The sequence below is a fragment of the Bubalus kerabau genome, chromosome 2 (genome assembly GCF_029407905.1).
Source record: "Bubalus kerabau isolate K-KA32 ecotype Philippines breed swamp buffalo chromosome 2, PCC_UOA_SB_1v2, whole genome shotgun sequence".
In the NCBI taxonomy this organism is placed as follows: domain Eukaryota; kingdom Metazoa; phylum Chordata; class Mammalia; order Artiodactyla; family Bovidae; genus Bubalus; species Bubalus kerabau.
Window position 1 is genome coordinate 141,640,223 of NC_073625.1, and position 26,406 is coordinate 141,666,628.

Sequence of the window (26,406 nt, forward strand, 5' to 3'; positions counted from 1 at the left end):
ATTCCATACCTAGTCAAGATATAAACAGTGCTAGGAAATCTCATTTCACTTTCAGAGCTTTTCCCACTTGCCACATCTGTGAAGCTTGTCTTACTCTTAGCTGTTTCATGTATGCATGAACATTCTCGTTTAGAGCAGTTATGAATATTCAACAGACATCTTAAGAAAGGAGTATTACAAACTAAAAGCTGCAATGAGTTCTAGGTTAAGGACACATTCTATCCAGGAAGATCTAACAACTTAAAAAGTGACCTCTGACTCCAGGAAAGGAATAGTAGCACCTTTCTTCTGAACACACACACACTTCAGATTCCCAAACTCCAAAAAAATCCTGGTAAGCTTCACCCAGGCTCTTTTGTTCCACCCAAAGCATCCATCATGACGCACCGTTGAGACTCTGGTCTCTGTGTCAAGGCCGCAGCTGGCCTCCAGCAAAACTGAACAGTAGCATCATTTGATTTTTGAGTTCTGTCTCTTTTACGAAAAGCGAGATGATGAGCTGCAAATGACTGACAATCACCTTTGTGGTAATAACATACACAAAGAAAAGGTCCCAGGATTTAAAACATGAGCAGTTAAACTAGAAGGTTCTAGAAGATAATAGGAAAGTACTGACTGACTCACCTGCTCGCATGTTCAACCTAAAGCCTGAATCCAAAGCTGGTAGGAAAAGAACATATAAGACCAGGGAGCCTCCAAGGATACTTACACAATAGATCAAGGCAAAAGGACATCCAGACTTTAAAGATGGGGAAACTGAGGCTTAGAGAGGATAAGTAACTTGTCCAAAGTCACAGAACTACAAACTGACAATCAGCACTGGAACCCAGCCCTGCCTGACCAAAATGCATGCTTTTCTCTTCTACCACATAGCATCTCCTCCTCCTCCCCAACAGGTGTGGGTTTCACAGAGTCAGTTCTCTAGAGAGATGCTTCAATAAATGGCTATAAGGAGAGAATGCATTTAACTGGATCAAAAGCATGTCCCCAATGACAGAGGACAAGTTCTCTTCTAGGAAATCTGTGCTCACTCCCTGAGGCAAAGCCTGTTACCCCCAACATGGCAGTTGGGTGGTAAGGACTCCATCCCTTAACAACAAAGAGTTGCCTTTAAACTGGGCAAGATTTATTCTCATAAAGTCATTGTCAAGTCCTTGAATTCCCTTAGAAACCTAGGAGAAACCAATAAGCTATTTGATTATCACTATCATTAGGTGCCATTTCTCATGACCTAATAGGCATAAGAAAAATAAAAGATTACTCCTGAAAAAGACTGGGTCTTAAGCTTCTATACTTCTCAAAAGTCAGCCTTCATTAACAAAAAAAGACAGGAATGCACGAACAGGTAACCAAGGAAAGAGAAGTTAGATGAACCAAGGAGAACATTTTAATGCACTGAAATCACACCAGTGTCTGCTGAAAATATATACACTTGACCTTGAACCCTCTGCACAGTGAAAAATATCTGCATATAACTTTACAGTTGACCCTCCACAACCTCTGATTCAACCACCTGCAGATGGTGTAGTACTGTGATATGTATTTGGGGGGGGGATATGCATAATATTTTATAATTTAAAATATTTTATAATATTTATAATAATAAATATAAGCGGATGTATGCAGTTCAAACCTGTCCTGTTCAAGGGTAAACTGTATATGCAAATGAGTTCAATAACTGCATTTCATGAAGTAAGTATCCTTAGAAGAATTACTACTCTGTGGTTTAGTCACTAAGCCATGTCCGACTCTTGTGACCCCATGGAATATAGCCTACCAGGCTCCTCTGTCCTCTGTCCATGGGATTTCCCAGGCAAGAATACTGGAGTGGGCTGCCATCTCCTTCTCCAATTACTACTCTACTTCATCTTAATTCAGCATATATTGATGAGTGCCCAAAATAGGTGAGGCATTCCATCAGGCCACAAAATAGAGACTTAGAACAACACAAAGTTCTCCCTACCTGGCAGCATGACAAATGGGAACTTGCATGGGATGGGAGTAAGGAATGACTTAAAAAAAAACATTTACAGATAGTGATAAGGGCTATAAAGAAAACAATGGCAGCTTGTAAAGTTATACATTTCTATTCCCTTTAAATGGGTTGTGCCCTGAATAAAGAGATTCTATTACCAAAAAAGCTGTTTGCTAAGAATAAAAATATAGCACTAACTTAGGTGTGAAAAATGCAGGATGTAATATAGATGGCCCAAACTATGTTCAAAGCCTCTTTTAAGACAGCCAAAAATGCCTGAATCTAAAGTTTCAACTATAGGACTTTTCAGATGAAAGTCAAAAACAAAAAAGACCAAAAATGTAAGTGTGAGTGTAAGTGTAGCTTTTCCCCGGCTAAGAGTAACAGTCACCAAATACCCCTGGAGCAGCATTACATTTATTTAAACAAATGTTTTTCATTTTATTGATTCCTGGTAGCTCAGCTGGTAAAGAATCTGCCTGCAATGCAGGGGACTCCAGTTCAAATCCTGGGTCGGGAAGATCCGCTGGAGAATATATTTTCACAGAATTGTGGAGTATCCAAAAGAAATTCTTCCTGCTTTAGCTGAAATAATTATGTTCACTGGGAACAAAATTTGATTCCTGTCATCACCATTTCAGGGTCAATTCTTATTAAAAATATCCACCACATGAGGTAAAACCATTTCCTACCCCTCAACTCCATCCACGCACCCTGTATCTCCAAGCGGGGCTCTGGCCACACTGATGGGGAATCAGCAATTTGGATCACTTTTCATCTGATGTGCTTTGCACACTAAATCTTGCATGTCATCCTGCGTTTAGAGCCAGCTACCTCATGTCTGGTTTTTGGTTGGCTGACGCAGAGCAATGTGATCCACACTGACGTACCAACTGATGTCACACCCCTGGCTCAGATGGTAAAGAATCTGCCCGTAATGTGGGAGACCCAGGTTTGATCCCTAGGTCCAGGAGATCCCCTGGAGAAGGGGATGGCAACCCAGTCCAGTATTCTTGCCTGGAAAATTTCACAGATGGAGGAGCCTGGCGGGCTACAGTCCATGGGGTCGTATGAGTGACTAACACCCTTCTCTGGTAAACTATGCACTGAACCTCATAGACAATTCTACTGTGGGAATCTCAAGGCCGCTGAAGAAACATATTTAACTGCCTACATTCCCAGTATTCTACCATTTTTAAAACTCATTTCAATGTTGGCCATGTCATTTATTGAACACTGTTCTTCCCCCACTAAGACATAATCAAGAAATAATGTGCCCATGAGGAATGTTCTCATTCCTATAAAAGAAAATCAGTTCCCAATATTTTGTCTTTAAACAGCCTAGAGTTAACTTTTCTTATTACTATTAATACTATTGCCTTATATCTTATTCCCACTAACATAAAATTAGAAATGAGTACAAATATTTAATATTCTATGGTTTTGGAAAGACTCTGAGTTAGAGACCTTAGCCTTTCCCTGCCTCTGCACAGTACATTATCATCACTTATTCAGGCCATGCTTTTGTATTGATTAAACTTATGTAAAACAATACCTAATGTAATTATTGAAACCCTGATCATTCAACAAATATTTGCTGAGTAGTTACTATGTACTAGGCACTTTATTAAGCACTGATGATTTTAAGATGAGAAAGATAAAAGCTGACCCCTATTTGTGTATTGCTGCAAAAGTAGAAAACACAATTAGCTGTTTAAAAAAAAAAAAAAAAAAAAACATGATTATTTGCTATCAAGCGCTCTGGAAACTGAAGAAACCACCAAGACATCAGGAAAAGTTATAGCTGGAAGTGACACTTAAAGGGAAAATGAAAAGATAAGCCAAAGAACAATCACACAGCACAAGCACTGAGCGGTTCACTGCATTTAGAATTACAGTGTGCTAGAGAATTCCAATGCGGCTGTGAAGGCATAAGCAAGCAACAGAGGGGTAAAAGGTGAGACTGAAGAAGCAGGCCAGGCCCACCTCAGAAAAGTCTTTGTTTGCTCTGCTTGAAAGTCTGGACTTTATCCTGTGAGCAGAATTTTCCAGTAGGAAAGCAACACTGCTAAGTAACTATGATAGCAGTGAGAAACTCAAACATCTCTGAGATGGGAGATACTGGACCCACAGAGACCAGCACAGATATTAATTAAACATCCAACTGTGACATAATGCAGGGGTTACACAGTTCTAAGTAAGAGTTTTCAAAAATAACCAACGGTTTAACCTTTAAATATGACTATCCAGATCACAGGGTTCGCTGCTGAAGAGTGCTGCCCTCCCTGTCAACACCACGGTATCTCTGATTACAGAGGTGAAGTCATGGGCATGGCTCTCCCAGACGTAACTACTTGATTTTTCCTACTTCCTGTCACTCTCTCTAATTCTGTTATCTAACTGTGATTCTGTCACTTCCATTTCCACCACTCCTAGCACTGATAACTGAGGGGCCTTCACAGCCTGTCCCTCTCGTGTCTCCACCTCTTCCTAGACTTTTTCTATCTCTTATTTCTTCCCTTTGGTTTCTTGCTCTAAAATGCTAAACCCTAAAGCACTCATCAGGCAACCTAGCAGTCCTTTCCTTTACTTCAAGCCAACTCATCAATCCAACAATGTTGTCCACCCGCTATGTTGCTGGCTGATTTGCTGATCAAAAGGAAAGGAGGACTAATAGGGTTTATTATTATTGGGATTATTGGGAAACAAATTTAATTACGAACCAAACGAGAATCATTACTTATTCTCAAGTGTTCCAAGTTAATCATATCCCCAAAACACCTGTTCTGATTCCTAGACTATCCCATTTCAGACTAGCTAATTCATTTTTTATATCTTTAAGCTCTACTTTGCCTTTTAGCATATCATGCATACATTTAAAAAGTTTGAAAAAATAATTTAAGGACTCAGAATTGCAGATAAGTGTAAAAAAAAAAAGGACACACAACATAAAACTTAATTATTAAATTTAAGATGAATTTTATTACTTTTTTTAAGACTAAAAAAAATAAGGAAGCAATACCACATACTTCTACATGTTTGTCTTCCTGCCACAATACACATTTAAGTAAAATTAGATGGGGTTCAGGCCAGACTTGTCTTCTAAGTAACACTATATACTATGTACACTGGAGAAGGAAATGGCATCCCACTCCAGTACTCTTGCCTGGAAAATCCCATGGTTGGAGGAGCCTGGTAGGCTACAGTCCATGGGGTCGCAAAGAGTCAGACATGACCGAGAGACTTCACTCTACTATGTACATACCGAGTAGTTAAGTCACTTTGTGCTCATCTCATTTTACTTTCAATTCACTTTTTAACTAAGAGTTTAAAATCAATGAAGATACCAAAGATACAGAGTGAGAAGAACAAATCAGACAAATCGTAGCTGAGTCCCAGCTGTGCCAGACAGGGCACTTAACATTTCTAACCCTGCATTTCCTCCTCTGCAAAGATAAAACACCTATCTTATGTGTGTGCTCTAAAGAAGAAAGCAACCCCCCGGCAGCCCTGGTAGAAGGCCTTATATATAGTATATGCTCAATAAATAACTGTTATTAATATTTCTTTCTCTTCAAATTTCTACCAGTGACATGGCCTCTAATAAGAAAGTCTGAAGAAAAAAAGTTTGCCACATCTGCCACATTTCATGTTCTCAATAAAATCTAAAACCAGCCAATTCTCACCTCTGACCAGATTTTCAGTTTGAGAAACATTCTGGCTTTCCTGAAGGATCACCTCGCAGCTCATTCACATTTCAGTGTCTGTTCGGCTTCCGTGGATCCCAGCAACAAGAGTGACTTTGGAATCCTTTCACAGTAGTTCTGAAATCTAAGCTCTTTATATCCACAAAATGCTGTGAATTACTTGGAACTGCTTCTAATTAAGATTATCACAAGGGAAGTCAGCAATAAAATGTAACAAAGTAACACCACAGTATGTGTCGATTGCCTATTAGGCACCCAGAACACCAGGAGAGGACCCTTTTCTGGGTCCTCTCAAAGCTCGAAGGAAGAATTAAACCTGGCCAGCTTCTCTAAGAGGCATCAAGGGTCCGCCTTTTTCTGCCTTTTTAAACACTTAAGCAACTAGTTTGAAAGGTTATCTACCCTTCAATCCAGGAAAACAGAATTATACAGCAGGATACTTAAGACCATTAAAAAGTTTAAAGACACTATCCAGACTGAAGATTTCAAGGCAAACAGACTTGAAAATGCTCTTCAAAAATGTACTGCTTTAAGATTTTCCTCTCTAGATTGTATTGCCAGAGCATCGTAAGCAACTGTTGGAAAGCCTGATGCACTTACACTCAGTCTTGGAAGAACGACATCCCTGAGTGCATCACATACCGACTTGCACAAATGAACACATTATTCCGACTCTTCCCTCACTCTGCACCCAGTCCAAATTCAGGACTGACACTAGGCTATGCAGACAGCAAAGGAAAAATGTGACAACGATTTTCCAGCCAGCCCCTCCCTCCTCCTCGCACGCCCTCAGCACACACAAGCGCACAGCAGATTCTATGCACGTCTCTAACTCGGGCCAGTTTATGTACCATGACATCAGCGCAGTATAATGAGCCAAGTTTAAACTCCATCTGGGACAAATAACGTCCAGGCACACTGTGACTTCTTTTGTTTATATACACTGACTAAACATGTCTTGGTGGTAAATGAAGTTAAGATTTATTTCCCAAGGCCTCCAAACAATATTCTACACCCCTGAAGCACCTCCCTGCCTCCAGTGCTCTTCCAAGGCTATGCGTAAGTGATTTTTAACAGAACACATGATTTTGAAACATATAATTAACATCTTGAGGAGAGTCAAAGTCCAAGCAGCCCTTCATCAATCTGAAACAAAGAAGATGAGGAACTCACTAGCAAAGGGGTGTGGTCTCACAGCACAAATGCTGCCTGACACCTAATTTTGTATTCCCCCTGAGAACAAGAATGAGCAGAGGTGAGACACTTCAGAAATGCTCAGAGTGATTTCTTTTTGAAGGATAAACTTAAATGATTTTTTTTTAATTGTGGCATTACTTAAGAGAAATAATTATAAATTCAGAAATGAAACAAAAAATAATCTAATAGGTTCAAGTCTTATAATAAGTTTTCAGATTTCTTAAGACACAAAAACTGTGCCTCAGGGATGATGTAATTTTTGAATGGAAGAGAAAGGCGGAGTTTGGAAGAAAAGAAGGCAGACAAAGGTCCTTTCCTTGTGCCCAGGCTTGACAAGCCCCTGCCTTTTCTTTCTGGTCACCACCATCTCTCAGCAGGTGCTGATCCCAGAGGAAACTGCTCCCCTATGGCTAACCTCAGGGAAAGAACCATTCCCTAGGGAAAGAAAGGGAGCTACTCTGACGACCTGGGCCTGAAATGACTTCACACCCACCTCTTCCTCCAAACTCAGTTGGTGCCTCAGGCTTCAGACAGTCACTCCAGCTTGGTTTGCAACTCTGAGAAGCTCCACAGCCAGATTCACTGCCATCTTTCAGAGGTGATGTGAAGGAAACTTAAGGTAATAGCAGGAATACTCTTCTTCGCAAGCCTTACAACTTACTACTATACAAAACCCAGTCCCATGTCTCTCCTGACTGTTTACCTGAACAAAACAACGGAGATACGCCTAAGTCCAAGCAATACCACTGTTCCTGGATGGTAGGACATAGGGGACTCAAATCCCAGTCCTGTGATTTTCCATGTGCAAAGTATGTAACCTTTCTCATCTGTGGTTCTGTCTGTAAAAATGATTACCACCTTACAAGGTGTATGTTCACTGGAAGAAATAATATATAAAAGTGCTTAGCACATCATAAGCCTCAAATGAATACTCTTCATTCCCTCTACCACACAGAGAACAAAAAAAAAAGAAAATATCAAATGGAATTCTCTTGGGGAGTTCTCTGGCAGTCCAGTGGTTGGGATTCAGCAATCTCACTGCCATGGCCCGGCTTCAACCAGGCCGAGAAACTAAGATCCCCAAGCCATACAGCGCAGCAACCCCACCACCAAAAAAGTAAGTCATTCTTTTCAATAATTTAACAAATAACCATGCAACTCAAAATTGAGCATAAAGTTGAGACAACAAACCTTCTGGTGATCAGCAAGTTTAAAAAGTAACGTTTAAGTTTGAAGTAAATGCCAAAAACTTGTAGTCAGACCCTTGGCATTCTTTCAATGCCAAAAAAATCTGACCTTTAATATATCTTTTACATTGTTAAGACACATCTCTGGAATGTTACAAAACATGTTAGCCCACATTTCCCCCATGTTCTTAAAATAATGGTTGGAAAAGGAACCACTGCCTCCCTGCAAAGCAAAAGCCTACACTGAGTACGCGGCTTCTCTTCAAGTCTCCCTAATGGAGGCTCCTCAAAGTCCCAAGGCAGCTTGAAGCCGCATGGGCAGGTGATAAAAAGTGGGAAGATTCTCAGTGCCTAACCCTGAGTAAACCACTTTAAAAATAAGAAAACAGAAAGTCTGAGAAGTAAACGCCCATAGATGTGAATACCCATTATTAAAGGGTGATGTCGTCCATTACTCAATTCCACTCTCAGTTGATTCCCTGGTCTTTAAAACAGATATTATTCACAGAGTATATATTAAGCCTAAGGTCTAATTTCTCAATGCAAACATTTTATGAAAAAATATGGATGCCATTCCTTTGTAATTCATATCCTATCCACATTTTACACTACACTTATTTTCTATCATGACTAAAGTTGCAAAATAAATGATAAAGAAACAGCCATTCTATAAGGATGCTTTTCATACAGCCCTTTTGCCAAGGTGATGAGAATTAAGATGGATTTTAAATAGATGTACTCTGTCAATGCAAAACAAATCAGAAAAGATAAATGAGCTGGATGACTCTGGCTAACTTGGCTACTAAACAACATCACTAACAAAAGCATGTGTGTCACAGTTTTCCCCATGAACTAGAATGACAACTCGATATCCCAATATACATGAAGACCAAAGAAACTTCTATCCAAGAACATGCTTCGGTGTGAATTGTTCTATCTACTTAGAAAACATAAGAACATTTTAACAACTCCTAAAAATTAGAAGTCATGAAACACAACTGGATAACAAGTCCATTTCTCTACATCTAAGGTTTAGCTCAGAAGGATTGATTTCCACTTTTTTAGAAACACAGCTGGCCCTTGAAAAATGCAGAGCTTAGGGGCACCAACCCTCCACAAAGTCAAAAATCCGTCTGAAACTTATAGTCAGCCCTCTGCGTTCGCAGATCCTAGGTATCCTCAGTTGTACATCTGCAGACTTAACCAATGGTGGATGGTATAGTTCTATAATACTTACTACTGTAAAACATAAGTAAGTGTATAAGTGGATCTGTGAAGTTCAAATCTGTTATTTAAGGGTTAACCTGACACCCCAAAATGAAACCAAATAGCTCCTACTTTCTGCTCTCTCTGCTTAACTAGTTCCCTTGTTACTTGCAAAGCAGAAACCCTTGGCAAAGTAATTTTCTAAATGCAGATGTCCAAATGCACACCTCCTATACTGCAAGGGGCAAGGAATGGGCAAAAAAGAATGGATCCAGGTCAAAGTATTCTAGTTAATGGTTGTGCTAAGCACACACTGCACATAAAACAGACATCCTCTCAGCAGTGCTCTATCTGATGGTCGCCTACTAAAGAAAAAGGCCCAGGGCTGAGAGGCAATACCAGTGGAGGCATGAACACTAAGGCGCCACTGAACTGCTCCCTCCGGAGCCCCACCATAGTTCAGCTTCAATTTACTGTAACAGCAGAGCTGGCTGGAAGATTACTAAGGGGGGTACCTAGTTCTGGTCAATTCCAATTTAAATCTAATCTGAAGACAAGGAAGCCCCCAAATTACCTAGATACAATACTAGGACGCTTCAGCAAAGGGTTCCTTGGAAGGCTGTTTACTTTTTGCACCCGCATTTGGAATCTAGATATTACTGTTGCTAACTTATGCAGCTTGCTTCACTATTGTCTGTGTGGAAACGTAATGTAGATAATTGCTATACAGTCATATTTTTAAGTCAATCATTTGGACCAGAAAAGATGAGTCTGCCAACATAAAAATGATTATGTGGAAACATATGTCTTAACACTTTCTGGAAGAGAACAGTCCCATTTTTTTTCCTCCGTGTGTGTGTGTGTACATATATATATAATTTGTACTGTACTCTATCAATGGCTATCATATCACATCCAACATGACAAATATGCATTTTAAAAAAACAGAAAGTTGAGGTTGGAAGTCTATCAAATGTAGTTTTATTCAAAGAGAAAGTCAATATAGAAATGATTTAAATAAAAATGCTTCATCTAGGCAACACCAGGGAAATTTTACATTCAAAAAATTCTATTTTAATAAGTACCTAAGGAAAATGCAATTTTTGGAGAAACTGTAAAAAATATTATAAATATAAGTATTTGCATGTCTATCCGTTTGAACGCTGATACCCTGCATCTGTGTTTAATGCCCCCTAACCAGTTTGTAAACAGTAAAACCAAGGCGCCTGGTCATTTCTTCTGCCCTTCCTATGCTTTGATGAGTGTTCAATATGGCACTGATTGGGGACTCGAATACTGTTCACTGTGAAGCAGAGGCCAAATAAAACAACATATGGGTCCAAAGTTGTAAGACATATAACTGAAATCCTTCTACATAGCTACATGAGCCAGAGTCCATACTACTTCATTCTACAAGTTATATGAGGAAAGGAGAAAACTAAGAGGCTTAAAATCACTTCATCAGTATGATACATTGAGTGTGCCCGAAAAATCTTAAATAGTTTTGTTTTTAAAACCCAGTATGTGTGAGCACATGAAACAATTACAAAGCTAAAAAAAAAACACAGGTAAACAATTCCCAGGTTGCAAGTTCAGCTGACCACAGAGACCAGGCAAGTTTGGGAATTGAGTGAAGTGGACAAAGGGGGCCTGAGAATGGTACTCCCCATCCAAAGTGGGTGGCTGCTACTTCGGGTCCATCAACTTTTGCCAAGTAGGACAATCAGCCCAGTTACCAGATCTTCTGGGTTTTTAAAAAACAGAAAGATCTAGAATTTTGTGTAGATCTTCCCATTTTTAAAGATTGGCACCTAATTATTTGTTAATCATAAAGTTTTTTTTCTTTTTTAATGCCTGTATGAAAAATGTAATAGGTAGCCAGTTTTTAAGCCCTGGTTTAGATGAATTAAACTCGTTCATTTTGTTCATCCTTCATTCACTCTGAAGGACCTACTGTATGCTACCTTACTGAATGCTACCTCAGACGCCAGGTACAGCATGGCCAAGAGACAACCCCTGCTCCTCTGGAGTTTAGAGTGCAACCAGACAGTCAAACACTGTTGAAAACAATCATAATGTTAAAACCACCATAAAATTTTAAATTGCTGTTATTTTGCAGTGCAACCTTGCCACGCCAGTGTTTTTCCTTAATCCTCTCCTTTTTGAAGGCAGCTCTATTTCTACCATTTGAAGGATACTGATTGTATCTTGTATCTTATTATTATTGCCTTTGGCTAATTAAATTCTGAAGTGTCTCTCAACCCAGACAGCTCAGAGCTGTCATAATTATATATCATATGTCATAATTATTGTGAGTGCCACATATAACACCCTCCTCTGCATGGCATCAACATTTTCCTTTATGAGACAGAGATTATACATAGGCTATGCCTTTTCAGAAGGCTTTGTAGTGAATGGAATTGGCAGACCTAAGGCAGAGAAGATTGTAAAATCAGACCACAGACCTGGAAAACTCAGACTTTTTTTTTTTTTTTTTTTTTTTAACAGTTCAGAGGAAGCCCTCAGAAACGTGGCCAGCTGCCTGCACTACTAGAAAGCACGTGGGTTAGGGGTGCTCATGGTCCTCACCTCCACAGAGTTGGAAATTGTGAGGGACAGAATCAAGAAGCCAGGAGTGGATCGCCAGACTGGATGCACAGAGGACACAGATTCTCTAGAAAGAATACCGAAGAGCAAAGTTTCCAGAAAAGAGATCCTAGAATGCATAGATACAGTTTGCTGGGGGCGTCACTAATATCAGTTCTCCACTGATTATGCTAGCCCTACAGAGTATTCACATTTCACACCACAGAAACTGATTACATGATATGCAAAGCTTGAATAACTTCCAGCGTGATACCTCAGTTCAGGCTCAGCCTCCCCACAGACACTTTTCCTTGCTCACCTCTCCCGTTCCCCACACCTCCCTGGACGCTCCCAAGACACTGATACATTCTGCAACCCAAGCACTTCTCCCCTGGTCTACACATGTGTAAATACAGCCTTTTTCTTTTTTTTGTAAACCACATTCTGCTCCCCAACTAGACTGCTCATTCCTTTAGGGCAAAAACAGTGTCTTATTCAGCTTTGTGTCACCAACACCTAATACAGTCCTGCAGAGAAGACATACGATAGATGCTTATGCAGATGAACAAATCTGTTATTCAGTCACTCCTTAATTCAGTCATAAATCTTACCCTCTCACTCCTCCTTTCCACCCCAAATCTCAAAGAAGAGAGGCTGACAATCTTGACACGAGAGGCCTTGTAACTGTGAATAGTAGTGAGAACGTGAATGGCAGTTTGCAATAATAATTTTCTTTAAACATCTGCACAAGTTACATGTTCCTCATAGGCGGTGATGCTCAAGAGTCTGATCCAAAACTGTGCTTCCCCATGTTGGGTTTCCGAAGCCCAACATTTGACCAGCCTTTTTCTACCTGCCAGCTCAAGCCCTTGCCTCTAAATAGGGAGTATCACAAAATGAGATGTTATCTAATATTATTCAGCAATAATATTTTAATTGCAGTCCCATTCGCATTTGAATACCCTTTTCCTGGGCAAGGCTCCCAAAAGCCATTTATTCGTTTTTCTACACCATACTGATGCTGATCCCCTTTCTTGGTCCCCCTGACATGGTGGCCATCCGTATGTTTGAAGAGTAAACCTGTGTGGCGACAGGATCTGAACTACTGATGGCAAGAAAGGAGCTGTCCGGGGAAATGTTATTAAGAAGATGTCAACCTGAACAGAAAAGGCCACTGGACTAGGAGGAGAAGTACATTTGATGCAGAAGACATGCTGATGACGAGCACCATCTGAACATGGAACATTTTAACATATTTAATGTGCTGTCCGGAAACGTGTACTCAAAAGAATGCGCTGGGGAAACTCTGGCTGCATATGCTGTCTGGGGGAAACAAAGGCTTTCAAAAAGAAGAAACCCAAGGGGAAAAAACCTCACTCCCAATGAAATGACATGCTAAATGCTGATCAACCGAAACGGGCAAAAGTCAAGACAATTGGACATGACTGAGGTAACTTGTAGTCTTCCAGGAAACGCTTATTAACAGGATGTCCCAGAAAAAGTTTTCTGTTTACATTTAAGGAGATCTACTACCTGAAAAAGAGGCATGAAGAAGAAAAGGGAAAAAAAGCAAAAGATAAGAAATAAAAATGACAAAACATGCTCCAGGTGCTCTCTGTGTTCTGAATTCTCAGTTAGGACAAGGAGACATCTAACTCTATCCCCACCCCACTGCCCTAATAATACGTACATGACAAGTGTCACTAAGAATATATACAAAGTGGCATGCCGCCGTCATGCAGGTCTGTCGCTGTCACAGATTACATAAGCAAATCAGTCAATTCTATGTGAACACTCTGCTCTTAACCTAATGGTTTCTTTATTTACCTGTAGCTGCTGTAATTTTTCTTAAGAGATTATTAAAATATTAAACCAACAAAACAAGTTGGAAATTGGGCTCATGTTTATCCTTTCATGCTCAAAACAAGCTGTTACTTCTTAAAATCTCCAAAATGTGCTGAAAGTTCATAACAAAGATAGTTGATACACTGTTAGGTTCTAAAATGTAGTGTGTGAAATGCAATATTTTGACTGCTGAAGCACATTCACTGGAATTTATAAAGCCACACACAAAAACTCAGGTGGAAACCTAAGCTTTACAACTCAAGAATAATATGTGGTTAGGCATATTAAGGGAAGTAAACTTTATTTAGCTACGCTGATCTATTTAGAGGTAGAAGAAATTACAGTGAGACAAGAGGAACCAAACATGAGGAAGCGCAGTTTTGGATCAGACTCTTCAGCATCACTGTCTATGAGGAAAACGTAACTTGTACAAACGTTTCAAGAAAATTATTACTGCAAACTGCAATCCACGTTTTCACTACTACTCACAGTTACAAGGCCTCTCGTGTCAAGACTGTCAGCCTCCCTTCTTTGAGATTTGGGGTGGAAAGAAGGAGTGAAAGGGCAAGATAACAGTGAGGGCAAGCAGAAAATAGAAATTTTTTTTTAATTCAGAAAACAATAGTTAAATATAAAGCTGTTCCAAAAAAATTTTTTTTAGTTTTAAATAAGCTGCTCAATTTTACTTCTAGGTGTATGTATATGAGAAACAAAAACACACATCCACACAAACATTTGTACACATACATTCATAGAAGTATTATTCATAAAAACCACAAAAAGTGGAAACAATCCAAATGTCCATCAAATGATGAACACTAGAGTATTCTTAGGCAATAAAAAAGCTAAAAGCAAAAAAAGAGCTATAAAGGACAGGGATACCTCATTTTAGTGCATGTTTTTTGCTTTATTGAGCTTCACAAATAATTGTTTTTTTTACAAATTAAAGGTTTAACATGGCAACTCTGTGTGGAGTAAGTCTATCAGCGCCATTTTTCCAAAAGTATTTGCTCGTTTTAGGTTCTATGTCACATTCTGGTAATTCTTACAATATTTCAAACTTTTTCATTATTATTATAATCATTATGATGATCTGCAATCATGACCTTTGATGTTACTGTATTATAAAAAGATTACGACTCACTGAAGGCTCAGATGGTTAGCATTTTTTAGCAACAAAATATTTTTAAATTAAGCTATGTACTTTTTTTTAGACATGCACAGTTAAAAGTCTACACAATATAAATAGAATGTTTACATGCACCAAGAAACCAAAAAATTCATGTGACTCACTTTATTGCAATATTGGCTTTATTGCAGTTCTTTGGAACTAAAACACAATATCTCCAAGATATGTCTGTAGTGATACACGTGACAACATGGCCAAGCCTCAAAAACACTATGCTGAGATCAGCCCTGGGATTTCTTTGGAAGGAATGATGCTAAAGCTGAAACTCCAATACTTTGGCCACCTCAGGCAAAGAGTTGACTCACTGGAAAAGACTCTGATGCTGGAAGGGCTTGGGGGCAGGAGGAGAAGGGGACAACAGAGGATGAGATGGCTGGATGGCATCACTGACTCGATGGACATGAGTCTGAGTGAACTTTGGGAGTTGGTGATGGACAGGTAGGCCTGGCATGCTGCGATTCACGGGGTCGCAAAGAGTCGGACACGACTGAGCAACTGAACAGAACTGAACTGAGGGACTTTCACTTCACTTCACATGGCATATAGATTATATCTCAGAGCTATTAAGTAAGTTCTTTCTATCCACCTTGTATATTTGTTACTGTTATTCTTGCTCATTTCTTCAGTTGATGATATACTTTAAATCTTCATTTATAATTGAGGATGGCTTTTCATTTTAAGAAAAGAATCATCCTTTTCCTGCTACCTATACAAAATGACAAACCTAGGTTTCAACCTTAACATGACTTCTGATAATGAAAATTAACAGTGTTTCTTAGTTAGAGCCAGAACAGAGCAGAGAATCTTGCCAAGGACTCATCTTAATTAAATCCAGAAACCAACAGGACAGAATCAGGAGGAGGAGGGCTGAGACGACTGAAGGCTTTCTCATAACTGTGGTGATTCTTTTGCATATATAGAAATGTTTAGAATGTCCTCAGCACAGCTGCAAAGTATTAAGAACATTGTAAACACATACACGGTAAGCTTCACTTAGATACACTCCTAACAGAAATGCAGAGGGAGAACCCATGGCCAGCGGGCAGCTCTTTAGGATGGTATAGTGGGAGAAGTGGCTCCAGCGTCTCTCACCCCATGGGTCTGACAGGATAGTATCTGCAAAGTCTGTCACTAAAGTCAGCCCAGTGCCTCCACATGGTCCTTGTTAAAAAGTATTGGCCTCAAGGGACAACACAGTTAAAGTCTCAGAAGACATTATACAGACTTTTCCCTCTGGTGTGTCCCCTGCATCCTGATCCTTTCATACAAACCCATCTGAGCATCCTACCGCACATCCAAGCAGCAAACACCAGCAGGCGCCCCAGGCAAGAACTCAAATCTCGGGCAGCTTCTGACTCTTGAATCCTCACTTTTGGTCCCTGTTCTTTCTGGTGATCCCCTTGCTCTCCCTCCCCGCTACCTCTCTCTGCTATTCCTCCATCATTTTTAGTTTTGCTTGCTCCTTGGGTCTGCCTTCCCCTTGAGCCTTATCCCAGGTTCCACACACAGGCCTTAAGGTCTACCACAGTCAACTCTGACACAACTAAGTGTTAGGACCCAAAGGAAAGAGTGAAGGCTCGAGGGAATGAGGAACACACAGAATGGGGGCTCTGGGGACAGAAAGAGGCAAAAAAGAGGCACACAGGCCACTGTCTCGGCTGAGCCACAGTGACATAGAGGCAACATCAAGGCGTGATAAACCTCGGGCTGTTCCTGCTGAGAGGAATATTTCCAACACATCCTGCCCAATTAACAGTTGTTCCCCATTAAGGGAAATTTAGGGGTAATATCAATCAACAGCTTGGCCCACATAACCTAAAGGCCTAAACGTCAATGCTTCTAGCACAATCAGACATATTTGCAAATTAGAAAGACTGAAATATTTCCTTCCAATGAGATTTGTTTACAGTAAGTATACCCTGGTCTGACGAAGCTTGATGTTTGTGACTATGTATAAAACAGATTAACAAGTTTTCCCATTTCTTGGCTTTATAGAAAACTTCTTAGGTGAAATCAAAACGTGATCTTATTAACCTATATTATTACACTTAATACTTCTACTTAATTCTTCTACTTAAGAGCTGAGGTGGATATGTGGAGTAGAAAATACGACAAGGCCTTCCAAGGAAGTGTAGCCTTTTTAGTCTCTGGTCATTTCTGGGAGTTTACTTCTGAAAACTGGAAAATTCTAAGGGTTCTGTATGCTGGCTTATAAACTACAAACCACTACTCTAAACAAAATAAATTACAGAAACAAGGGAGAAATCATCAAAACACAAAAATGGTGCACAGCTACACAGATGGGTGGTCTCAGGTCTCCCAGGTACGTATGCAAAATGGAATCAAAAGACACCTGAGAGACTGGAGTTGTTTTTCAAGTTTAGTCACTTTGAATACCTTGACCCACCTCCCTTTTTTTTTTTTTTGAGGCACATGGGTTCTTAGTTCCTCAACCACTGACTGAACCAGTGCCCCTGGCAGTAGAAGCACCGAGTCTTGACCATGAACCGCCAGGGAAGTCCCAACTAGCCCTTTTTTAAATTATTTTAATTAGTGAAAAGAAAGGAAACCATACACCACATGCACCTCGAAACTATTCATGGCATTTTGAGACCTTCCCATGAGTGGCCGGAGCAGAGCAATGAGAGGATGAGGGAGAGAGGCAAGCACTGGTCACAGGAGGCTGACCAGCTGCAGGGCTGCACTCAGATTTCATCTTGGGTGAACAGGACAGCTCTGAGCAGGGCAGTGACATGGTACATTTTTACAGTTTTAGCAGATTGATGTGTGGCAAATGTTTTCTGGTAGCGCAAAAGTAAAAGCAGCAAGACCAGTTGAGAAGAACCGTCCTACCCCTGGTGAGCAATGTTGGCTCAGAGTCTAGGAACAGTCACAGAACTGAAGTAGACGTGGCAAAATATGGTTTCAGCAACGTTCCTGAGATAAGGTCAAAAGGACTTGCTGATAGACTAGAACACAGAGAGGAGGAGCAGCCAGTGGAGGCTCTGGAAATGAAGAGCAATGGAGGCAAGGAAGCAGAGGCTCTATTTAGAGAAGTACTGTTGTAAAGGGAGCAGAGATATGAGATATAACTGGGGGCAGGGGGGTTGGGGAATGTGGAGTCAAGGAATGGGGAGGTTGTTTTTGTTGGGTGGGCCAGAGGTATAGCTATTTGTGTGTTTAAGATAAAAGATCTAACAGTAGATTGGTTGAAATGAGCCAAGAGAGAGAATCAGGAGTCAGGAAATGAGGTACTTCCATCAGTGGCAAGACAGCAAGAAATTTATTCAACTGACAAACATTTATTGAGCACCTATTAGACATTCTTTGCTCTTAAGAAGTTCACGGTCTAATGCAGGAGAAAGTAATATATATAAATCATTAAACAGCAAAGCAAGACCCATCAGACATATATACAAAGTATTAATGTACTATGCTGGATAGAGTGTTAATGTAGTATGACAGACGGGGGCGGTGGGGCAGACTGACATCAAATGGCCAATTAACTTATCTGAATTATTAATATATTTTGCATAAATATTTTCCAAGCAATCATTCCCAATTCTACTTTCGATAAAACAAAGACACCTACTTTTATACTTCTAAAGAACTATACAAATATAAAAAGTGTCATTTATTTAGTACCAGACTGATGGAACCAGTTTTAGTAGTCAATTAAAAAATTCAGGAGTGGAAGAAGATGGCAGAGGAGTAAGACAAGGACATGGGGGAGATCACCAGCCTCTCCACAAATAACTCATCAAGATATGGAACCACTCCTACGAAGCAACCTCTAGGTGACAGCAAAAGACTCCAGGCCTCCAGGGGCACAGGCTAAGCTCCCTGGAATGAGGTAGGACAAAGATAAAGACATAAAAAGGGAAGAGACAACAGAGAACTTCTAGAGAGGAGCTTGTGCCCTGAGGGAGGGAAGGAATGGTGAAGGAGGAAGTGTTTCCATGCACTGGGAAGCTCCCTCTCAGGCGGGACCAGGAGGTACCAAAGGGGAGAGCCTGCAAAGCCGGGACCTAGAAGGCAGAATACAGAGAAGGCTGCACTTCCCAGCCGATAACCAGCTCACAGACCTTGGCCCTGATCAGATGGTGGACTTGGGGAGCTGAGAAAAAATTTATGTTATCAGAGACAATATCTGTCTCTAATAATTTCTGAAGTTTTACTTACTGTTTAAATTTTTTCCCAAGTGCTACAGGAATGAGCTCAGGAATAACTTTTCTACTCTGCAATGTTAAGTAGCTAGTGACAAAGAAAGGAGTCTTACAGAAAACAATGACTATCATTTTCACAGCAGCAGACTTGCTGCCCTGGAGCCAGGACTTGGAAGGACTGCTCCAGGAGCCAGGGTGGGTTCACACACACCTGTGTGTCTTGTCGGGGTCAGTCACCTCCTGGATGAGATCAAAACCTGACCCAACCTCTGGGCATCCTGCTCTGGCCAATCAGGAAAAATTAGTCAAGCATAATACACGACTTGAGTAATCACTACTTTATTCCAAAAACTTGTACATATTTTCAAAATGATTCATTTCAAAAGTCAGACACTTGTTTTTGATGCTTCAAGAATACCAGATGGATTAGGTAAAGTTTGCTGTTTTCAAAAACTACAACTTCTGATATTTTAAAAAATCATATAGTGATTCTACAATGGAAACGACCTCTAGAGAATGACAAAGGTTCAAGATCAGAGATCTTTGCATCTCAAAATAAAACAATTTCTGGGCTAATGTTTCCCACTTGGGCAACTTAAATCCTCCCTTAATGCACCTACCTGCTGAGCCGCATCTCCATTCACCAAGTGAGGCATCATGGCAACCTCTCCGTTCAGCAACGGTGGCAGTTCCAGAGGGATCTGGTCGGTCATCATCATTGTGACGTACATTCATGGAGAATTTCCCTCAACTGGCTTCCTGCAAGAAAATCACCATTTTGTAAAAAGAACTCAAGACTGCAAAAATTCACCTGTAACAAGTCAGCTATTTAAGTGCATTGTCATGAGGTCAGCTGAAACTCAAATTCTTCCAACTAGTGTTGGATTTAGAAGGGATGAAGCAAAACCCAGGGTGGCTTCCCAGGTAGCTCAATTGTTAAAGAATCCGCCCACCATGAGGAGACCTAGGTTCAATCCGTGGGTTGGGAAGATCCCTAGAGAAGGGAATGGCAACCCACTCCAACATTCTTGTCTGGAGAATTCCATGGACAGAGGAGCCTAGTGGGCTACAGTTCATGGGGCTGCAAAGAGTCAAACATGACTGAACAACTAAGCACAGACAGCAAAACCCAAGAAAAACAGCTTGAAATTGGAGACCACAGACCTGAGTCTCTAAGCAGTCAAGTAAACACAACCTCCAGTTCCTCAGCCTTGTTATTTAGAAATTTAAGTCCCCTAACCCCAGAGATATTCCTCAGAATAAAATGAGATAATTTGAGAAGATAGAAGTGTCAAATGAACATTTATCATGCTATCTCTAAGGTAATTACAAAAAATGAAGCCAAAGAGCATGACTTCTAAGAAAAGTTTTTCTCTTTCACTAGGATCAAAATACTGTTCATAAGCAGTTACTCCAAGCAAAGGTTAACTACCTACACTGCAGTTGTTGCAATTCCTGACCTTGCTATTAACTCAGTAATTAATCAAGTTCTAATTCTCTCTCTCCCATCACCTCCTTGAACTGGATTTATCCTGTTGCCTATTTGCAGCTTTATGACTTGTGCCTATCTCGAACTTTCCTGTACCTGACAGTACCTACAGTACCTTGTACAGAATAAGGCTTAAAGGCGCATTTCATGGTTTCCACAGAATAAATGATTTTCATGTATGAATTCAAAACAACACAAAGCCCACTCTCATTCCATAATAGTACCTGCCACTATCTAGCTTTTCAATAAAACAGCAGGAACACAATAAATTCCTATTTAAGATTATATGTATTCTTTAAGAAGTATTTACCCATCCTTCACTTATGTCTAAAATTTTTGCCACAAAAAGTTTAATAGCATAGACAAAGGAGAAAAATACCCACATGCACACACTATTTTAAATCAGTTCAGAAATAAACTGCCATGTAGTCCATTTTAAATTTTTTCTCATTTATAATAAAGTTCCCAAAAATTCAAATTCAAGACTTTTATCCTTTAATACTCAATATCCAAATCAGGCAAAATAGCAGGTCAAGTCCTTTAATGACTATCTCTAATTTGTCTCAAGTGTGACAGAAATATTTCTTAAAACCTCCATTCTGAACATTAAATATATTTCCCTCCCCTCAAGCCCACCCAAAAGAAATCCCTTCCCTGGAAGTATTAAATGATGCATACAAACCACCCAAGAAATTATAAATTTTTTATTTTAAATCAGTAAAATTTTACACTATTCATTATAACCCCATTTGGAAAAACTAATTATTTTAAGTACCAAACAACAAAGTCATTTCCCAACTAGGGAAGCACATTCTATAATAACAAGTCTTATAATTCAGTGTTAACAGTACCATCATGCTGTTTTATGAGGCAATTACTCAGTTCCTAAGCAAATAAAAATACAAAACTCAAAGCCCGATAGTTTATCCTAATGTAGGAAACAGATTTTTTTCACAATAAAATTAACCAAGATAACTTCCACTGACACCATGAAGACATCAACGGCTTGATTTTGAGTAGTACTACTAACAGAGTACTAATATCCATTTCAATTTTATTTCAGATATACTTAACCCTACAAGTGCACAAGGAGAGAAATGATTACTTTTCCTCAAACTGGTATTACACAGGCCTATTTCTTAAGCATGGTATCTTATCTAATGATGGAGACTGTGGCTCTGTCCTCTGTCCTCCCCTCTGCTAAAGTAGTGAGCACCAAAGCCCTCTCCCACAAGGGACAGTCCTGATCAGCTCACAGACAAGCATAAGAATGGAACCTACCCTCTTTTCATTCAGTGCACACAGGTACTAGTAGGACATAATTGTGATCTAGTGAAAAAAAGTTCAGGCATTCCTAACCACCCATCGCTAAAACCAAAGAATGTCTCAACTCCAACATTATACCTAACACTGACAATTTCAACTTTAGACACCTTCTGGTTGGCGTCATGATAAACAATAGGATTTGCTATCATCAAAATACAGCAATCCAGCCCCACGGGCTGGTGCTCTTAAGCACAAGTGTCAGGTCCAAGTTGGGTAGTTAAACTCCAGGTTCTGCAACTGTGGGATAAAAGGATAGATCCCCTCCAAGTTCCATGAAAGTCTTATAAATGTAAGATGAGAGAAGGTGGGAGCCCACACAGAGTTGAAAAAAATCCCAGAGAAACAAAGTCAGCTGGCACAAAGAAATAATTGCATTTGCTTTTGAAAATCATATAGGCAACTTTGGGCAATGTAGCTATTCCATACAAAAAAAAAAAAAGATGCCTGAGTCCTGTATTTCTTTCCTACTAGATGATAGATTATCCGCCTCACAGATGTGCAGTGGTTGTTGCAAATTACTGAGAGGGGAACAAGCGAGGGGAAGATGGGGAACTGTGCACAAAAAAGTCAACTATATATACAATCAACTCCTTAGACAGCATACAGTGGGAACTTATAAACACCACACACTCCTAGTGCCCCAACTCAAGCAGCCAACAACCATACCTTTAATCATGGAGAAAAGGGGAAGAATGAATAAAGACTCTGCCATAGAATCTCACTTCTCATAACCAAAGTTGTTAATCCTCTTTACCCTAGGATACCAGCTTGCTAAAAATCCAAGGCCTATTTTCTAGTCCCCAAGAGGTCCACCAAAGGCAAACCAGACTTTATCCTGCCTAGAATACAAGGTAAGAGATTGATCTAGATGGGATGGTTCACACAGTCAACAATGTTTAAATACCCCTTTCTACACTCCATGCACATACAGAGGATACGTTCATTTGCCTGGAATTCAAGGGACCTACAAAAAAAGTAATAAATTATCTCTAGGCAAGATAATGCCCAGCTATTTAACAAGACAACTGCCTGGCAACCGGTCCTTAAATCATCATGGAACAGAAACCATTTAGTGCCATGGACTGTAGAAAGGACAAGAGAAAAGGCAGGAAGAAGAATTATAAAAGAATGAAAACCATAGATGCAAAACATAAGACTTAGGGTACAAAGCAATACTGTACTATGGTTAGTACCTAGTTTTGGTTATTTCCTAGGGATGGAGATGGGTTGGGAGGAAGTAATGACTTTTCCAAATACAAAGTCAAATGTTCAGGCTGCAAACTGGGAAAACCACTCGGCCCTAGCCATTGACAATTAAAGAAGGTTAAGAGACTGGGGAAGGCTTGCCATGCATCAATAATTAAATGGTGACCGCTCCCCCAAAAAAGTGAGTCTCCTCTGTTTTGGTTGGTAATCCAAACAAAACTACACATGTACTCAATTTAAACAGGGGTGTCTCAGCCCCACTGCTCTGAGGAGACCCGGAGAATGTGACATGCCTAAGAAAGATGACCGAACTTTTTAAATGGAATTTTTAAAATGAAGCAATGAATGTAGAAGGCTTACTATCCAAACAGTTAACTTTAAGGACCAAAAACTTTATTTGCCAAGATTGTGGGTGGAAATTATACATTTTCTAACTTCATTATAGAGCAGGCTGGCCATAAATTTATTTTTTCTTAGGGATGTAGGGTCACTGTTTATAATACTATGCTCAGTCACAAGGTGATGTAGTAGGGAGTTCCTAGGTATTCTGACCTTACCTACTCAGAGAAATTCACCCCTACTTTGAGTTCTTATATTTAAATTCTATGTTTTTTCCTCTCTTCCTCATTAGGCTATACCTCAAACCACACCTCCTCAACTCTGAGAATCATACTCAATTTGCTATCTTAATCTTCCTTGGGCTGGGAAGCCAGGTTGTTAGTTCTATACACACAGAGGAGTGGTTTCTGGGGTCTCAGAAGCTCCCCTCTGTGCCCTGCATCCGTGATCCCTGGATGACTAAGCTGTAACTGCTTTTCGTGTCAGTCAGAAAGTCTCAAGAGAAATCATCCTGACAAAACCCTCATTATCCTGGTCTGGGTTCCTTCTCCCCTAGACAGATGTGTATCTGAGTAGGCCAAACCAACCACAGAACTCATGCATTTTACTCAAGGCTCTTCCACATCCACACTGTCCTCGCACACCACCGAGTTTTCGCAATAAATTCATTCTTGGATTTTCCAGGCAAGAATACTCGAGTGGGTTGCCATTTCCTTCTCCAGGAGATCTTCCCAACCCAGGGATTAAACCCGGGTCTCCTGCATTGTAGGCAGACGCTTTACCATCTGAGCCACCAGGGAAGTCCCCTTTACAAATACAGAGTCAATAAATGTGCTACAAAACTAATGAGAATAAACCAATGGAAGACAGATGACCTCTACTGCTGCTGCTGCTAAGTCGCTTCAGTTGTATCCGACTCTGTGCGACCCCGTAGACGGCAGCCCACCAGGGTCCCCCATCCCTGGGATTCTCCAGACAAGAACACTGGAGTGGGTTGCCATTTCCTTCTCCAGTGCGTGAAAATGAAGTTGCTCAGTCGTGTCTGACTCTTAGCGACCCCATGGACTGCAGCCTACCAGGCTCCTCCGTCCATAGGATTTTCCAGGCAAGAGTACTGGAGTGGGGTGCCAATGCCTTCTCCGGACCTCTACTACAATGTTTTTTTCTAATGCTCTGAATATTTTCTTTTCCACACACAGAGCTCCAAGGTTTCAATGCTATTCTTTTTAATTCTTCCTTACCCATGCTTCCAGTTCAAAGAATTCAGTGACAACCACAGGCCATCACAACCTCTCCCCTAACCACACATCCTAGCATAAAACCACAAGTGCTTCATGCCTGGCCAGTTCTGTTCTTTTGACTGACAGGAAAGGGATGCCACGTGAGCACTTGCGGCTGACTTCCCTCCCTCCTGAAAGCAAGTCGTTTGTTTCCTTTCTTACCTGCAGGGAGGCCCAGCGCCAAAGAAGTACCCTAATGGCAAGGATGGGGGCTGGGCACGCTGAACAACAGATCCTCACTGTTAGTAAGACATTTAGTTCTGTCCAAATATGACCCTAAAGCTTTTACAAAACACCTTACTTTAAAATAATATTACAAAGGGTCTTCAGTTTTTACATTACTCTAGGCACTGAGTTATTACTTTTTCCTTTTCTTTTGCTTCCCTCACTCCAAGTCTAAAAAGGTTTTCCATGGTATTTTGGCCCCAAACTATACTAAGAAACATACGGCCAATTTAATTTAAAAAAGAAAACTGATTCTCAGGAGAGAACCACAGATCCATTTCCAAAGGCCAGAGAAAGCAGTTATATACTAGGAAGAATTTCTAACTTGAAAAAAATCAAAGCCTTCATCACTGCTGGGAGAGTTTTAAGTCTGTGGGCCTGGCCTTCAAATGAGTAACAAAATGTCATGCACCTCACTCCATGGGCCAATGACCCAAATTTCCTTACATTAATTCAAGATGTGAGTGAGCAGTACAGTACACAAATTAGTTTCAGATGACAAGAGGAAAAGAACCCCAAGAGCACCAAAAGGAACAAAGCAAAACCATCAGTGCCAAATGAAATGACCCCGCGGGGTGAAAGGAGATGGACTCCCTGAGTTAAATCTCAGGGCAGCGCCAAGGTGCAGGCTCCCAGGCTCACTTACCTACACCTGACTTTTGACCTATTCTAAACCATCCCAGGGAAGTGCAGAAAAAGTAAAAGTAGAATGAGAACCAATAAGAAGAAAGCATTGTGTCAATCATACCTTAATTTTTTCTTAAAAAAAAAAAAAAAAAAACACATCATCAGTTTTAACTTTTTGCTTCTATCTGCAATTCAAATGCACTTTCAGAAGCAAAAGGGGTTTCTTGATGAATGGGAAATCGATGAATAGAAATCAATTAAGACCTATAAAGCAATTATGCAAATAATCTAATAAATAAAACCATCTTCAGAATTCATACCATGTGTGCAGTGCTTAATTGCTCAGTCCATGTCCAACTCTTCACGATCCCAGGGAGTGTAGCCCGGCAGGCTCTGTCCATGGGATTCTCCAGGCAAGAATACTGGAGTGGGTTGCCATGCCCTCCTCCAGGGGATCTTCCCAACCCAGGGATCAAACCCAGGTCTCTCGCATTACAGGCAGATTCTTTACCCTTGAGTCACCAGGGAAGCCCACAAATACTGTAGTGGGTAGCCTATCCATTCTCCAGGGGAGCTTCCCAACCCAGGAATTGAATTGGGGTCTCCTGAATTGCAGGAGGGTTCTTTACCAGCTGAGCTATGAGAGAAGCCCTCAGAATTCATACCACTAAAAGTTAACTGTGATTCCATAAAGCTTGAATCTTTTCCAATAAAATATACATTAACCAATCACCTTCACAAAATCTAAGCAGCATGAAAACATTTTGCTTGCTACTTGCCTGTTCTGCAGCCTGAGAAGAATATGCTCTTGGGCACATTAGTAAAATCATAGCTTGATTCACACTTCAACAAAAGT

General features: G+C 40.4%; 1 protein-coding gene across 24 annotated transcripts in view; it reads right to left on the reverse strand.

The window, feature by feature from the left end:
- Nucleotides 1–26,406, reverse strand: part of FNDC3B (fibronectin type III domain containing 3B) — a 353,923-nt gene that overhangs the window by 261,065 nt on the left and 66,452 nt on the right. For all 24 annotated transcript variants that reach the window (XR_008710578.1, XM_055569054.1, XM_055569058.1 and 21 more), the window contains one exon: nt 19,679–19,817. Coding sequence is in view for 23 of the 24 variants with exons in the window: in XM_055569054.1 (XP_055425029.1) it covers nt 19,679–19,793 (115 nt within the window). In the remaining variant the exon portion in view is untranslated. Of the gene's footprint in view, nt 1–19,678; nt 19,818–26,406 lie in introns of those variants that run through there.